The 15,018-nt window shown below is 57.8% G+C and overlaps 1 protein-coding gene across 1 annotated transcript in view; it reads right to left on the reverse strand.

Annotated features, from left to right (window-relative positions):
- Positions 1–14,816, reverse strand: part of EFNA2 (ephrin A2) — a 30,483-nt gene extending 15,667 nt beyond the window's left edge. Inside the window, exon 1 of the mRNA XM_072357467.1 lies at positions 14,630–14,816. Coding sequence (XP_072213568.1) covers positions 14,630–14,751 — 122 coding nt within the window. The 5' untranslated portion in view covers positions 14,752–14,816. The remainder of the gene's footprint in view (positions 1–14,629) is intronic.
- Between the last annotated feature and the right edge of the window lie 202 nt (positions 14,817–15,018).

Genomic DNA, 15,018 nt, shown 5'->3' on the forward strand with positions numbered 1-15,018 from the left:
CCAGGGCTGGGTGCAGCTGCATCCTTGCTGCAGCAGCAGGCGGCTGTGCCGGTGGAGAGCACGCTAAGTGCAGCCCACTCCAACCACAGACCCCGAGCGCTCTGCACCGAGGAGCTGATAACGGGATGATAGGGCTGTGTTAATGGAGAAAATCCATTTAGGTTCACTCGATACTCTCCCCACAGGCTTTCATTACACCTCAGGGGTCTGTGGAGCGCCGTGCCCTGAGACGGGCAGGCTGCAATCCCGCAGCACATCACTGCTCATCCGCCTCTGCAGAGGATCTGGAGCAGCTGCAGCACGTTTTGGGGCCGGGAGCAGCAGCCCTATGGGGCCGTGGTGACAAATGCACACCCTACACACACACATACACACACATGGGGCTGCTGCCCGACCCACGGCGGAGCGAGGAGGAAACCACAGCGGAGCCACAGAGGAAGGCAAAATAATTACCGGGTGCTCCCAGGCCGGGCTGCCCGCCCCGCACGCGCTGTTTAAGGCTAGTTAATAGCTAGTGTTCTCTGGTTAGGCCTGAATGACATTTCCAGAGTTATAATAGCTGAGCTATTACTTGCCGTATTGATGCATTCCCCCTGCCGGCAGCCGGCTCATCCCGCACCGCGCCGCGCGGCCGCCGAAAGCTCCTTTAGTCAATAGCACTTCTATTTTTCATTACTCCCTGGAAATGTGGCTCTTGGAAGCTCATCCGTCATTCAATTACGCCCTGGTTCAGTCCTATCATACACGTGTCATAAAGTTCCTCAGATCTGAACTGCTGTTAATTTTCTGCGCCGTCCCGAGGGGATGCCGGGACGTGCCTGGAAAGGCAGCAGCGCACCGAGGGCATGCCGGGACCGGGCGCTGCAGGATAGATAGGGGGGGGGGTCCATGCTGCAGCAGGGCTGGGGGTCCGCAGCCCCCTCCCCATATTACCTTCCCACACAGGTCCGCACCTCGGGTGCTGTTGGTTTAACAGGGCCATCTCCCCCCCCTCCTCCCCTTCCCCTTTAATCCGTGCGGTATCCGCACTGGGCACGTCTGTGCCGGATAATCACCTGCCTGGCAGATTTGTCACTGCACCAGATGTAATCGGGGAACTGCTTGCTTGCTTTCTTGCTTTCCTTTTTTTTTTTTGCTTCTCTTTTTTTTTTTTAACCCTCATTTTCTGTTTCTTGGAAGCTGCAGCTCCAGGCGGTGCCCGATGCTCCCCCACCCATGGGCAGCTCCAGGCTTTGTTCCCACCTGTGCTGACTTGCAGTGCATTTCAGACCCGGCCAACACGAACCCAACAAAAGGGATGCATGGGACACAGGTTGGTGCAGCTGTGGGTCTGGGTCGGAGCTCCCCATGCATGCAAAGAAACCAAGGCAACAATGGGACCCTATGGAACCGCAGCCGCACCCATTGAGAACAGCCAGCCCTTCTCCCACCCATGGGTACCTCCTGGACAACCAAAGGGACCGAAAGGCTCCCAGGGTTCACTCTCTGTTCTCTCCTCGGGATCACATCTCCCACCTTCCACCCCCATCCCCGCTCACTGAGATCCATCTGCCATCCCAGCGGAGCCTGAGGTGCGTTACAACCATCACTGACCACCGAGTACCACAGGGCTCGTGCCAGGATCCCAATACCATCCTATTGAGAACAGATCCCTCCATCCTATTGAGAACAGCCTCCACCCCCAGCTGCCAGATGAGGCACGGGGGGACCCATTTATACCTGAGCTATGGGGGCATCTCCATCTGATATGGATCACGACTGCACTGCTGCCCCAACCCCATTGGGGTGACCCCATGCCGGGCATAGCACCCATTGACTGGGGCAGAGTTGATGCTGCAATGGGGGCCATGCTGCAGGATCCAGATCCCAGCTTGCACCCCCCTTCCCCCCAAGCACCCCTGGGCAGGACCCTGCATGGCACAGCACCGCAATGTGCTCATGTCACCACTGAGTGCAGCAGCACCCCTCAGCCAAGGTACTCCAAGCCCCCTCCCCAAAATACCAGGTGTGGTCACAGTGCATTGCTGCAGTGAGACTCAGTACGTGCCCCAAGCCCTGCAGAGGTCCCCCAACCCACAGACAGCAGGACTGATGGACAAACAAGAGGGCAGGGCTGGATGTGGGGCTGGATGCAGGGCTGCCCCCCCCCCATTCTGAGGATGGGGGCTATGGGGAAGCCCCCCCTGTCTGAGCACCAGCAAGGGGTCTCCCCGGCACGAGGCCACAGGGCAGGGGGTGTGTGGCCCCTGGCAGGGTCAGGGCAGCGCCCACACTGGGGGTCCTAACAGAGGCAGCACTGGGGTCAGGGGCCACAGCAGCGCTCTGATCTCCCTGCCCAGAGCTCCCCCTGATCTCCCTCCCCCCCTTACCCTCCTTCCCCTCGTGCTTCCCCGGCCAAATTTGACCTAATTTGCCGTGAGCCGCCGGGGTCTGCACAGGGCACCGAGCTCCCCCTCCCCACCCTGCTCCTTTCACTGCTTTTTAAGCCTTTTGGCTTTGTCCATTCACTCAGACACTAATCAGATTAACGCCATTCCAAAGGTGCCCCCCACCCCCCCCTCCCTCCTTTCTCACCCTCTTTCCCCCCCCCAAACACACACAAAGCAGTTCCACCCACCCCAACCAGGACCTTCCCTCCCCATCACAGGGCAACCGTGGCACTGAGAGCAGAAGGGATTGGGATGGGGGACAAGGATGGGGACACCCCCCCCCTCCCCAAGCACAGTGATGCTCAGAGGGATGATGGCAGTGATGGCAGCGGTCCGGCGCAGCGCCATCGGCACGTGCACCCTTTGGGGAATCCCTTCTCCTTTCTCAGCGACGTTTCAGGTTTCGATTCATGCTGAAGGATTGCTTGGGAACAGAGGAAATGGAGCAAAGAGAAAAAGCCAACTTCCCACCTGCCTTACCCACAGGGGAGAATCCAACCCCATAGAGAAGCATTGGGCAACGCCATGACCACAAACCCAACTCAGCCTTGGGGGGCAGCCAAGACCCAAAAGTGGCCCAGGGGATGCCCATGGAGACCCCCATATGGACTGGACACCCATGGGGTCACCCATATGGACTGGACACCCATGGGGTCACCCATATGGACTGGACACCCATGGGGACCCCCATATGGACACCCATGGGGTCACCCCAGGGAACACCGCAGTTGTTCCAGCCCATGGGAAGGCAGAGAATCCCCCCTTCCTTCCCCTACAAGGAACTTTCTGCCCCTACCCCACGTGCTCCAGCCCTCCCCCCACCCCAGAACACCCAACGTCCCCCACCAGACCTTAAAAACGGATTTCAGTCCCTTTTTTGGGGGCAGCTCTGTGCACAAATGCATTCGACACGGGCGCTCTTCCCCCGGCCAGGATTGTATGCAAAGGCAGTTAGGGGTCAATGAATAATTCATAGTCCGCTGTCTTTCAGAATTATACTGTGGAAAAATAAATCTGAGACTATATAAAAAATAATTCTCTCCCCCCCCAAAAAAAATAAAGAAAGGAAAAAAAGAAGCCGGGGGGGCTTTGGGACGCCCCGACCCTGCATAGGGATGAAAGCCCCCGCTCTGCCCCTACTGAGAAGCTCCACATTCAGGTCTGTAAGGAAACCACCTTAAATCCTTCCTGTGCTTTGTTCCGGGCGCCTTTCAATGTGTCTTAAGGAGATGGGGAGGGGGTCAGGAGAATAAGAGTTGGGGGGGGGGGGTCCTTTGATGGAACCCACTCATCCGAGTGGCTGCTCGAGTTCAAGGGGCTGCGTGCCCAGGGGGTGACAGGGCAACATCCCCAGCGCCCGTCCCCCAACCCTACGGCTGTACAAGGAACCTCCATCCCCCCCCTCCCAGCACCACCAAAATGGGGAGCTGAACCCATAGAAGTGTGGTGCTGAGTGTTGGGGGGTGGGGGATGAAAGGGGGGCAGCCCCCAACCCCAAGAACCCCGCTGCAATCCCCATCCACAGCCCCACAGCTCCCGGGGCCACGTGCTTAAGGCACGATCCGCTCACGGGGAGGAAAGGAAGCAGGAGTCACTTTAATTTGGCTATTTAAAAATAAAGAAGTAACGCGGGCTTTGAAAGCCTGGAGGGGTCCCAGCGGAGAGACCTCCATCCCCCCCTTCAAAGGCCGCCTCTGCTTTCTTCCACCCGTTAGCAGCATACAAAGGTGCGCGAGCACTTTCGTCTCTGCGGAAAGACCTTTTTAATTGGTTCCAGGCAGAAGGTCAAAATCTCTCCCCTTCCCCGCACGTTTTTCTGAGAGGGGGAAGGAAAAGAAAAACCTGGGGGTGGAGGGGGGAAAAAAAGGTGGGGAGGAGAAGAGGAAGGGAATGGGGCTGGGAAGAGGCGGAGGGGGCTGAAGGGTTGGGGCGCACCTGGAGCCAATGGCCACAGTGCAGGGATTGGGGACATCAAGAGGGACACGGGAGGTGATGATGCTCGTGGATGGCAGCTGCAGGGCAGAGGGGTGCAGGCAATGCTGCTCCTGGGTGCGCTCACCCAACAGCTCCTCAGTGCCCATAAGGGTCTCTGGGCAGCACACAGGGCCCAAACCCCGACCCCCATCCCCATCCCACACCCACATTGGAGCCATTGTCCTCCCACCACTTGGGTTTCCTTCCACGGAAGGGGAGCTGAGCAAACGCATCAATTATTGAGCCGGGGCGCCGCGAGCCCGACGCGTCCCCTTTGCTAATGCCGCTCAGGTAGAGCAGCACGGAGCTGCAGTCAGACACCTCCTAACACGATTAGCTGCAGGGCTCTTCCAGCGCGCTTCAAGGTCAATTTTTCTGTGGCTGACAAAAGGCACCGGAGGGTGGAGGCTCTCCCCAGCATGGCACGGGCAGCCCCGGGCACTGGGATGGGATGGGGATGCAGCAGTCCCACTGCAGCACGGCGATGCCCGGAGGAGCAGTCCCACACCATTCGGTTTTACATGGAGCAATTGGATCCATATGTTCCCCAGCAACGGAAACCATTTCCCCCCTCCATTCCTCCCGGCCCGGAAACTGCTCGGCCCCTTCCAGTGCTCTGAGTAGGGCAGGAGATGGGATGGGGCCAGGAGCTCTGCGGTATGGAGATGTGTGGGATGGGGCTGCAGCGCTGTGTGTGTGCCATGGGGAGATGGTGATGGCACGGCACCATCCAGCCCAACTCTTCCTGAGCAGCACTCAGAGCATCCTCTGGGCACAACGGGGCCGTGGTGCCAATGGGGTGAGGCTGCTCATGGTGTCAAGCTCCATAGGGCACAACTAACACCGCCACAAAGCCATTCTGTGCCCTTCCACCCCATGGCACCGCACTTTGTCCCCATGCGGGGATGGAACACGGCGTTCAGCTCCCAGCCTCTGCAACAAGGACTCAGAAACGTACCCAAAGAGGCACAGCCTGAGAGCCCCGCTCACGGAACCCAAAGCCCATCTCTGCTCCCAATCCCTGCCATGGTGCGAGTGCCTCCATCGCCGTCAACGGAACTCATTTCTACTCTTTGCATTATGGAGAAGAGCTGGAAAACAAAGCCCTGGAGAGCGAACAACCCTGCAAAGAGGAGAAATTAAAACCAAAAAAAGACCAACCCCAACATGTAAATCATACTCCTTCAAAGCTGCCCCTCGCCAAACCAGTCTCTCAACTGGGGAAACTGGGGCCACCCACACCTGGAGGAGCGCAAGGAGACGCAGCACCAATGGCACCCCGCACACCCCGACGGCGGGATTGGGGTTAAAATGGGCTTTTTAAACACCTCTGAGCTGGTGGGATGCAGCGCGCTGCAGAAGGACGCCGTGTTATTTTTATCATTGCATTACATCCAGCTTAATTGCTGGGATGGCAGCGGCGGCGCAGAGCGGGGTACGGGCGGTGGCAGCTCAACGTGGCCCCGCGCGCCGCTCTTTGTCCTCTCCAAAAGGAACTGCAAACACACGGTGCAAGAGCAGGGCAGCAGAGCAGCAAACCCCATGAGCACAGACCCCAAGCTACGCATGGACATCAGATTAGGGGCTGGGGACACCCCCTCCCATCCTCATCCCCCGCTCTGTTGTGACCCCGGTGCTGCAGCAGGAGGGATGCGGGTGAGCAGCGCGGAGCAGCCGCCGCTGCTGAGAAATCATCTCGGAGGAAACAAAACTTGCCAGTCAGCGCTCTGACTAATGGCATACGGGAATTAAGACAGCAGAAATGCCCCGCGCTGCCAGCAGCTCGCAGGCAGGTGTGTGTGTGTGTGTGTGTGTGTGTGTATGTGCCTGCTACAACTTGTTTCACAGGGAAAGGCAGCTCTCGGTGGTTGCTCTCCGCCGCTGGGAAACACCCAAATACATTGAGCAGATGGGGCTCAGCCAACAGCCCTGCGGGTCCTGGGGGGGGCAAGGTGGGATGTGGGATGCAGTGGGACATGGGATGCAATGGGACGTGGGATGCAATGGGACGTGGGATGCAGTGGGACATGGGATGCAGTGGGATGCAATGCGCAGCGCATGGGGCAGCTCTGTGCCTGCAGGATGCATGTGGTGCAGAGCAGGAACCGAGCGGCAAGGGGCGGTGGCAGCAGCACACATCCCAGCAGTGGGAATGCTGCATGGCTGGGGTGGGGTGAAGCAATGTTCTCCAGCATTGGGCACGTTGCTCTTCTGCTCCCAGCACAGCACCGGGGTGTTGAGCTTAGCCCCGTCTGCCTTGGCTTTGTTATGGGGTCAAGCAGAACGGCCGCGGTGCGGAGATAGGGAAGTGGCGTTTTACCATCAGAAAAAAATGAGTCGCAATATTAATTAATCCTCAAAGCACTTTACGAACATTAACTAATTAAGCCTCCCAAGCCCTCTGCAAGGTGGGAAAGGTATCGCTGCCCTCGTTTTACAGCTGCGGGGGACGCAGCATGTGGAGCTGTGGGGTGAGCAGAGGTGGGGCCGGGACCCCAAACCCCTTTCCAAGATCAGGATAGAGCCTGCAACTCCAGTGGGTCCCCCGCTATGAATTTCTGTGTCCACAAAGGGGAGCTGGGGCTCAGCCAGAGAGCGGATGGCTTCTGGTGCCCGACCTCATGTCGGGGTGCTGAGCCCAACCCTACTGCGGCACAGAGCCCTGAGAGCACCCCCAGGAGCCCCATAGCACCCAACACAGCACTGCCTTGAGCTGGCAGCCAGCATGGCCCCACGGTGCCCAGGTTCCCATGCAGGACAACCAGTGTGGTGCAGGGTATGGGACAGCCCATGGTGAGAGCCCATGGCTGCAGCACACAGCTCTGGGGGAAGCAAAGCAGAAGGGTTGAGGGGCGTTATGGAGAGCAAAGCGACCCGGCGCGGTGTGAAAGCGGCTGGGTTATCAACCAGCGTCTCAATCACGCTGCATCGATCCAGATAATAGCAGGCAATTGTTCAGATACAATATCATAAAGTCTCCTTAACTACAGCCATAAAGCTTCCCCCGCCTGCAGCTCTCCCGGGCGCTCCCCACGCAGCGGCTTCGCTCCTCCGGCATCAAGAAGAGCACAGAGCATCGTGGCAGTGCTGGAGGAGCACCATGAGCACGTGCTGGGCTCTGCTGCATCCCTGTGCCATCGCATGCTTCATGCATTGGAGCTCCTTGGCACCTCCAGCACGGCATCGTCCATCTATTCCCATCCCTATGCTGCAGGAGGAGGGGGCACCCCAGGGCAGTGTCAGAGCGCCCGCAGCACTTCAAGCTGTAACGCATTGCATTTAGGGCAGCAGGGAGAAAATGCACCACCACCACTGCAGCCCACAGCACCGGAGCTCTGCACGGGGCTATACCCAGCAGCAGGGTGGCCTCGTGCCCTGGGACAGCCCCCACCTGTCTCATTATTTGGCCACGGTAAAGCAGCAGAGTTTGGGTCCTGCTGACCCTTGGGAGTCCCTGCCTGCGCCAGGGAACGTTGCTCCTTCGTGTGCCGCTTAATGAGCACAAAATATTTCCATGTTGCAATTACTTGGTTCGTTTGTGCTGCTTCGGGCAGCGCTGGAGATGGGAAAATCCCTCCGGAGCTGCTGCAGCCACCCGTGGGGGGAGAGTGGGGCTGAGCCCCATGGACTGACACCAGCAGTGGGGATACACGGCTCTGGGGGGGACTTGATATGTGCAGGAGGGATGTAGGGTGTGATTCCCAGTCCTACCCCCACGGGATGGGATTTACACCCCCACCCCCATTACAACACGCCAGCAGAGTTCATTGCGCCGTAGCCACACCTGGGCCCATAAATCTCCCTTTACAAGGCAGCCCGGTGCGGTGATTTATAAGGTGAAACCAATATTAAAATGTTTAAGGTAAAAAAAAAACCAAAAACCAACAACCAAACACACAGAGCCCAGCTGGGCTTCATCCCGGGGGGGGGGGGGGGAGAAAGGACCGGACACGGCGCTTCCTGGGGACCCAAACCCTCCATCACCTCCCTCACCCCACAGATGGAGCAGCACCATGCAACCCCAGCACCGCTCCTCACCTCAACACAAGGAACTGAGGCTGGGGGAGAGGTGATGTCTGTGTTCTGAGCTCAGATGGAACAGGGCGGCCTCGGTGCTCCCCAGGACCCTGCACTGAGCCGAGCACCGCGGTCCACAGCGGCAAAGGGATGGTGCCATGTTGGGATGCTCACTCTGAGGCTCTGTGTAAGTGTGACCCCACAGGCAGCTCTCATTGAGGACAGCAAGCTGTGATACGGGCACTTTGTGCTCTACACGGAGCAAAATGGTGGAAGAGCATTGGAAGAGGAGCGGGGATGCAAAGCAAAACAGCCAGCGACGGGCAATGGAACCACACGGCTCCCCGAGCGCCAACGGGTGTGGGAGCAGCAGAAATCCAACCCCCCAAAAGGGCTCTGAATATCAGCAGCCACCAAAATACTGCACCCAAAAGATGGAATTGGGAGGAGGAAGGAGATGGGAGAGAAAGATGGGCTGGAAACAGAGCGGGATGTGGGGAGGGGACCCTTTGTGCGAAGGGTAGCGCTTGGCGAAGTGAGGCTCATCTGAATTAATAGCAAAGCAAAAAAAAACAAAATCACCTTTTTCTTCCGTATTAAAAGCAAGTGTGGAGGCATTACTGAATAATCATAATAATAAATAAGAAGTAATTGCAACCACTTCCCATTCGACCCTTTGGTTGAAACAAGAGGCGCCCGCTCAGCACGGCGGGCAGCACCCAAATGCAGCGGTAATAGGAGACAATATGGGGACCCCCCCTGCACCCCCAGGCTTTGCCCCCCACTCTATTTCCTCCCCCCTGGCTCATGGAGATGAATCCCAGCCCCGACGCAGGCAAATCCAGCAGTGCCAAATGTAATAAGAAGCCACGATCGGGTGAGCAGATAATAATTGGGATTATGGAGCTGATGGAGACGGCTCCCCCTGCGTGGGGACAGAGATGCAAAAGAAACCAGCACCAAATCCAGAAGGAAACCCAAAGTGAAAGGGAACGGCTGGGCTCGGCCCATACCCAGTAACAGCACACGGGCTGCAGGAACTGCTCCTCTCGATGGAAACGGGATTGGGGAAGGAAAAATAAAGGAAGAATTGGGATTTTCTGAGCTCTTTGCAGGGTCGGGTTGGGCTGGTTTCATTTCGCCGCCGTGCAGATAAAGGCGGCTGGCTTGAAATAAAATGTGTGTGTGTTTGGATGGAGGTTGAATCAAAAGCACTCGAAGGCACAGCAAGAAATCCTCCTGGAGGACGGCAGGGAGGTGCTGCTGCTGCTGGGACACACAGCTTGCTGCTGGGAGCTCATAGGGAGCAACGACCGTGCCCAGAGCTCTGGGAGAAAGAAAGCAACCCTGGGAAGGTGTCGTTTTCTGCAGGGAGAAAGAAAGGGAAGGAAGGAAAACGCAACAAAAGTTGGGTTCAGCTGGAGCGGGGAGCACCGCGGCGCTGGTGGAAGGGAGGCAGAGAAGTCGGGTGCAAGAGGGGAGCAGGGAGCAAGCATGGTGCATGCACAGCACGGTGCAGGCATGGTATAGGATGCAGCACGGCGCATGCAATCCGTGGGGCTCTCCTGCTGCAGGTGGAGCAGCACAGTGCCGTGCATCGGCACCAGCTGGGCTCTGGGCAGAGGGTCTGCAATGAGAACATCAATTCTTGTGGGGGGGGGGGTGGATTTTGGGGTGGAACAGCTTAAATCAGGGCCTGCTCTGTGGCCGGATACAAAGCAGGCAGTCGGGGTTCTGCATTCAACTGATCCCGGGGATGCAGTGGTGGAAATGCCGGCGGTGATGGCGGGGTATGTGGTGATACCAGGAGCAGAACGGGATGCAGCGTGCAATGATCCCACGAAGGCACAGCACCAAAGCAGCACGGCACAGGCACCTGCAGCCGCATTGCCTGCCCTACAATCAGCGCTGGGCTTGGAAACGAGGAGGGGAACATTTCAAAAGGGACGGGGGAAAAAGACATATATAGAAACACACATAGAAAGCAGCCTCAACCTCCATCCTTCCCCATGACCACCGGCCCACCATTAATGGCCCATGGGGGCAGAGCAGGGCTGGGAAGCTGCGGAGCAGAGCGCGATGCAATAGCTGCGCTCCATGGCTGCGCTCTTCCCATTGCAGTGCTGGCTCACAGTGAAGCCAGGGCAGAGCTCAGCTCCTTCCCAGCACCACAACCACCAACCCACAGCACTGGGGGGGTCAGTCCTGGCTGGGACAGCATCAGCCAAGGACACACAGTGCATGGATGCTGCCCAACCCTGCTTTGGAACCATCGCTGGATGCAGGATGGGGCTGAGAGCTCGGCTCGGCGCTGACCCCGCAATGTCCCATGCAGTTCAATGGGACTGTGGTCCCCAAACCTGGCACCATCCCCAGAGCCATCCCTGCACCTTCTCCCCGTGGGCACAGTGCCCAAAGGCAGCACCACGCACACCCCAGCGCTCCTCTTGGCTTTTGAGTAAGGAGCCTCATTAAGAGGTAATTAGCTCTCAAACAATGGGAAGCTATTTAGCAGCCCAGCCACAGCAGCATCAACAAGCAGAGGGGGAGAGGAGGGAGGAGAACTCCCACCAGCAGCGAGCAGACCCACCTGCAGCCCCATCCCAGCATCTCCTGGGCTGCTCACAATGGGGAAAGCCCGGCCCCACCGCTGCTGCTTCACACCTCCAATAGGCATCTGCTGATGCTTTGGGGTCCCTGTGGTACCCATGGCTCAACCCCATGACTGTATGGGGACGGCTGGAGCTGAGCTGGAGGCACATTGTGAGCATAGGGATAAATAAAGCTTCCAAGTCCTGTTTGGGGCTGAAAGCAGCAATGCTGTGAGCCCCATCCAAGCCAACGGAGCAGAGCGAGCTCTGTGCCCAAGTGAGGAAAACCACGGAGGACAGAGAGCAAATCTCTAACACACAATTAACATCTCAACCACACACACACACACACACACACACACACACACACAATTACACCATTGGAAATGAGTTCCTTAAGGAAAAAAAAAATAGCTGCAATTTCACAGCAGACGAACCTCAGCAAAGAAATGCTCGTATTGATACAGATGGCACCAACCCCAAGTACAGGGGGCAGCTGCACGGACAGACAGAAGGACAGACAGAAGGACACCCGGTGCTGCTTGCAGCCCTGTAACCCATCTTCATCCCACGGCTCCGGGTGTGCAGCTGTAGGGGTTGTTGGTGCACAGGGAACGTTTGTGCATTAGAGATAGACCTCCAAAGCATCTCTGTTGGTGCACGGTGACAGCTTTGCAGCCATACTTGCAGCCCCCCGGTGGTATTTGGACCCTAAAAGGGTAAGCAATGGGAGAATGACTGCAGCCCCTGGGAAGGGACAGGGAGAGAAAATCTCGTCGCAGGAGCTGGCCCTGCTCTGTATTAACGGTGCTGCTCCAGCCTTTGGCTGGTGGAGAATAGCTAACACGGCTTAGCGGGCTGGAAAAGAGGGGTGGGAAGGGCTGCAAATGATCTGAGCACAAAGGGAAAACGATCCAAATGGGAACTCCGAGGGAACCCATTGCTGGTGTCGGGGTCGAGCAGCTCCGAGTCTGGCATGGGGCACCCATGGGAGAAACCCCAACGGCTGGAGGACCTTGAGAACCAGAACATGGGAGAACATGGCCAGCCCCATAGACCCAACCCAAATGAAAGGGAGCCACGGCGCAGCCAAGACCTTGCAGCTCCCGGTGCAGATGTGCCAAACCTGCGGCTCAGCCGCCCCTTAACGACACCCACCTCCCATAGAAAAGCAACCAGCGGGTTTCCATCGCTCCCTCAAAGAAGGGCCTGAAGCCATCGCCCTCATGGCAGCTTGGGCTCCATCCATGTGCAAGGCTGGGACACAGCACTGAGCACCAGGATACGGCGCAGCGGCCGTCAGCAGCACAGAGCCATGGAGAAAAAGCCACATCAGCCCTCGGAGGAAGCAACAAGAGCAACTCAAATGCTCTTTGCAATGCCCCTGCAATGCCCACCTGGAGCAATAGAGAAATCCCAGCTGCGTTCGCAGCACCAACAGGAAGAGAAGAAAAAATAAAGAAGGAAAAAGAAGCAGAAAATGAGGCTTCCAAAGCCCAGAAATGACTTCACAGTTAAATATAGGCCACGGGGAAGGGAAAAAAAAAAAAATTGAGACCATTTACAGCATTTGTATCAGTACCGTAAATAGAGAGAGAGGAAAATACCCCACACTTTGCACATCTCTATAGACACAAATCCACAGCTGAGGGAGATCCGCTGTTCTGGAAGGGATGCTGGTGCTGCTCAGGCCCTATCAGGGCAGGCAATAGAACAACCCAATGCCAACACTCTGCATCGGGGAGAGCTGAGAGCTGCCAGCATCCAGCCCTGAGTTCCAATGGGTCGGGCCGTCCCAGCTTGGAGGCAGCAACCGAACCCAAAGGCTGCACCCAAGCCTTCCCAGTGCAGCAATGCAGCTGGAGAGCCCAATGCTTTGGGATGCAGCTCCCCCATCCTCATCCTGCCAACCCCCCCAATGGGCCACGCACAACGAATCCCCCCTTCAACCCTATCAGCTATTAAAGAAAGCTCTCCAGCTCGGTGCCGAACGGCCCCCACGGAACAGGCAGCTCTTTCCATAGCGTTTGTTTTTCATTTAGACCCAATTAGGAAATACAGAATGATTCGAATCTGGGTAAATCCGATTGACCGGGAGATTGATGGCGGCCCTTTATGGAATATGGATGGCGATAGAAAACAGCAAGAAAAAACCTTCATCCCAGCCCAGGTGTGCAGGTCGGGCGCTTTGAGGGCATTTCCCTCTTTCCTTTCTATCCTTTTGGATCCTTTCCTATTCCCCCCCTCTTTCTTAAAGGGGGTGAAAACCAGAGCCGAAGAGGCATTACGAAGGCTGCAATAAGTAACTCCAGACAGACACAGCTGGACCCAAAGAGCAGAACAAGGAGAGAACTCAACGTCGATGTCCGTATGGATGGCACCGATGTGGGCCCTATGAGCCCCGGATCCGAAATGTGGGTCACAGCACGGCCCTGCAGCCATTGTTTGCTCATCCCACACCCCTCACTCTGTTTCCCCCCCCACCTTGAAGGTGTTTTCCCTGCTGATATCGAGGCCCAAAGCCTCCAATGGGCCGTAGCATGGGACGGCACCGGGATGGTGTGGGGTGATGGCAGCGGGATGGGACACATAATGATGGTCAATGGGCACTACAACCCCATCCCTTTACCTGCAGCACAGCCCCGGCTGGGAGAACAAAAGGCAAAACCCAAAAAGTGTGACCAAAACGGTGCAGTCACTGTAACCAAATAAACTTTGCAACGGGGGGGGAAAGAAAAAGCAAAACCCAAACCCAAAGAATAAGAAAAAGACCCAACCAAAAGCCCTCCCTTCTCTTCCAACCCCCCCCCCCCACAAATATGCGAGGGGGATAATAAAACCCAGATGCGGGGCAGCCGAGGCCCCAACACGCAGCGCACAAAGGAGCCGGCCGTCCCATCCCGGAGTGCGGAGCAACCGCGGCGTCAACGCGCATCCCTACGGCCGGAGGGCAACGAGCCGCCCCCAAAGCAGCGCACAGCAAAGGGGGGGACGGAGAGGGGAATTAAAGGGGAAGGGGGGGGTTGATGGGGTCTGTTTGAGTTGTGAGGGTGAGGGGACGGCAGGCGGCCCCGCATCGCCGCGCTGTGCGGTTCGGGGGCTGCACCTATGGGGAAGTAAAGAGGGGGGGGAGATGGAGCTCCGGGCTCGGCTCCATCAGCAGGGAACGGGGATGGGGGTGAGGATGGAAGTGGAAGGGGGGGGGGGGGAGGGACACCCGGAGCTCATCGCGGGGCGAATTCGGGCTTTATAGAATTGGAAACAAAGAAATCCGACGGGGGAAAGGGGGGAAAAATAATGAACTCTCCGAAAATCATCATCGTAACAACGTTAAATAATAACAAAAAAAACACCCTAATTAATAATAAATATTATTAACGATAGCAACAATTTCTTCTCGCAAAGACAGAGCGGGGAAACTACCGGAGGTTCTTCTTTTTCCTTCCTTCCTTCTTCCATAGGGGGAAATAACGAGGAGTTCGCCCGCAGCCTTTTGTCCCGAACCCGGCGTGCGGGAACTCCGAGACGGACCGGGATGGTTGGGGGGGGGGTTGGGAGGATGGGGGGAGGAAGGCAGCAATGAAAGGCACGGAGGGAACGGGGCGGCCCAGCGCTCACCTGGGATTGCTGCGGTTCCAATAGACGGCGTAGCGGTCCGAGATCACTTTGCCGGGGTCGTCGCTCCAGACGCAGACGCCGACGATCGCCGCGAGCAACGCGGCCGCCTCCCAACGCGGCATCGTCCCGGCGGAGCGGCTCAGCGGGCGGCGGCGGAGCGGCTCCGGGCCCGGCCGGGAACGGCGGGCGGGCGGCGGGCGGCGGCGGCGGGGGGGCGGCCGGAGCTCACCATCCCCCGCGGCCCCGCGGCCGTCAGCGGGGAAAGTTGGGGGCGGCCGCGGAGCGCCGGAACGGCGGCGAAAGCATCACCGCGACCCGACCCGGCGGGGACCGAACCGGGGACCGAACCGGGGACCGAACCGGACCCCGCTCCGCTCCGCACACCGGCT

Source organism: Excalfactoria chinensis, chromosome 26 (assembly GCF_039878825.1).
Source record: "Excalfactoria chinensis isolate bCotChi1 chromosome 26, bCotChi1.hap2, whole genome shotgun sequence".
NCBI classification, from domain to species: domain Eukaryota; kingdom Metazoa; phylum Chordata; class Aves; order Galliformes; family Phasianidae; genus Excalfactoria; species Excalfactoria chinensis.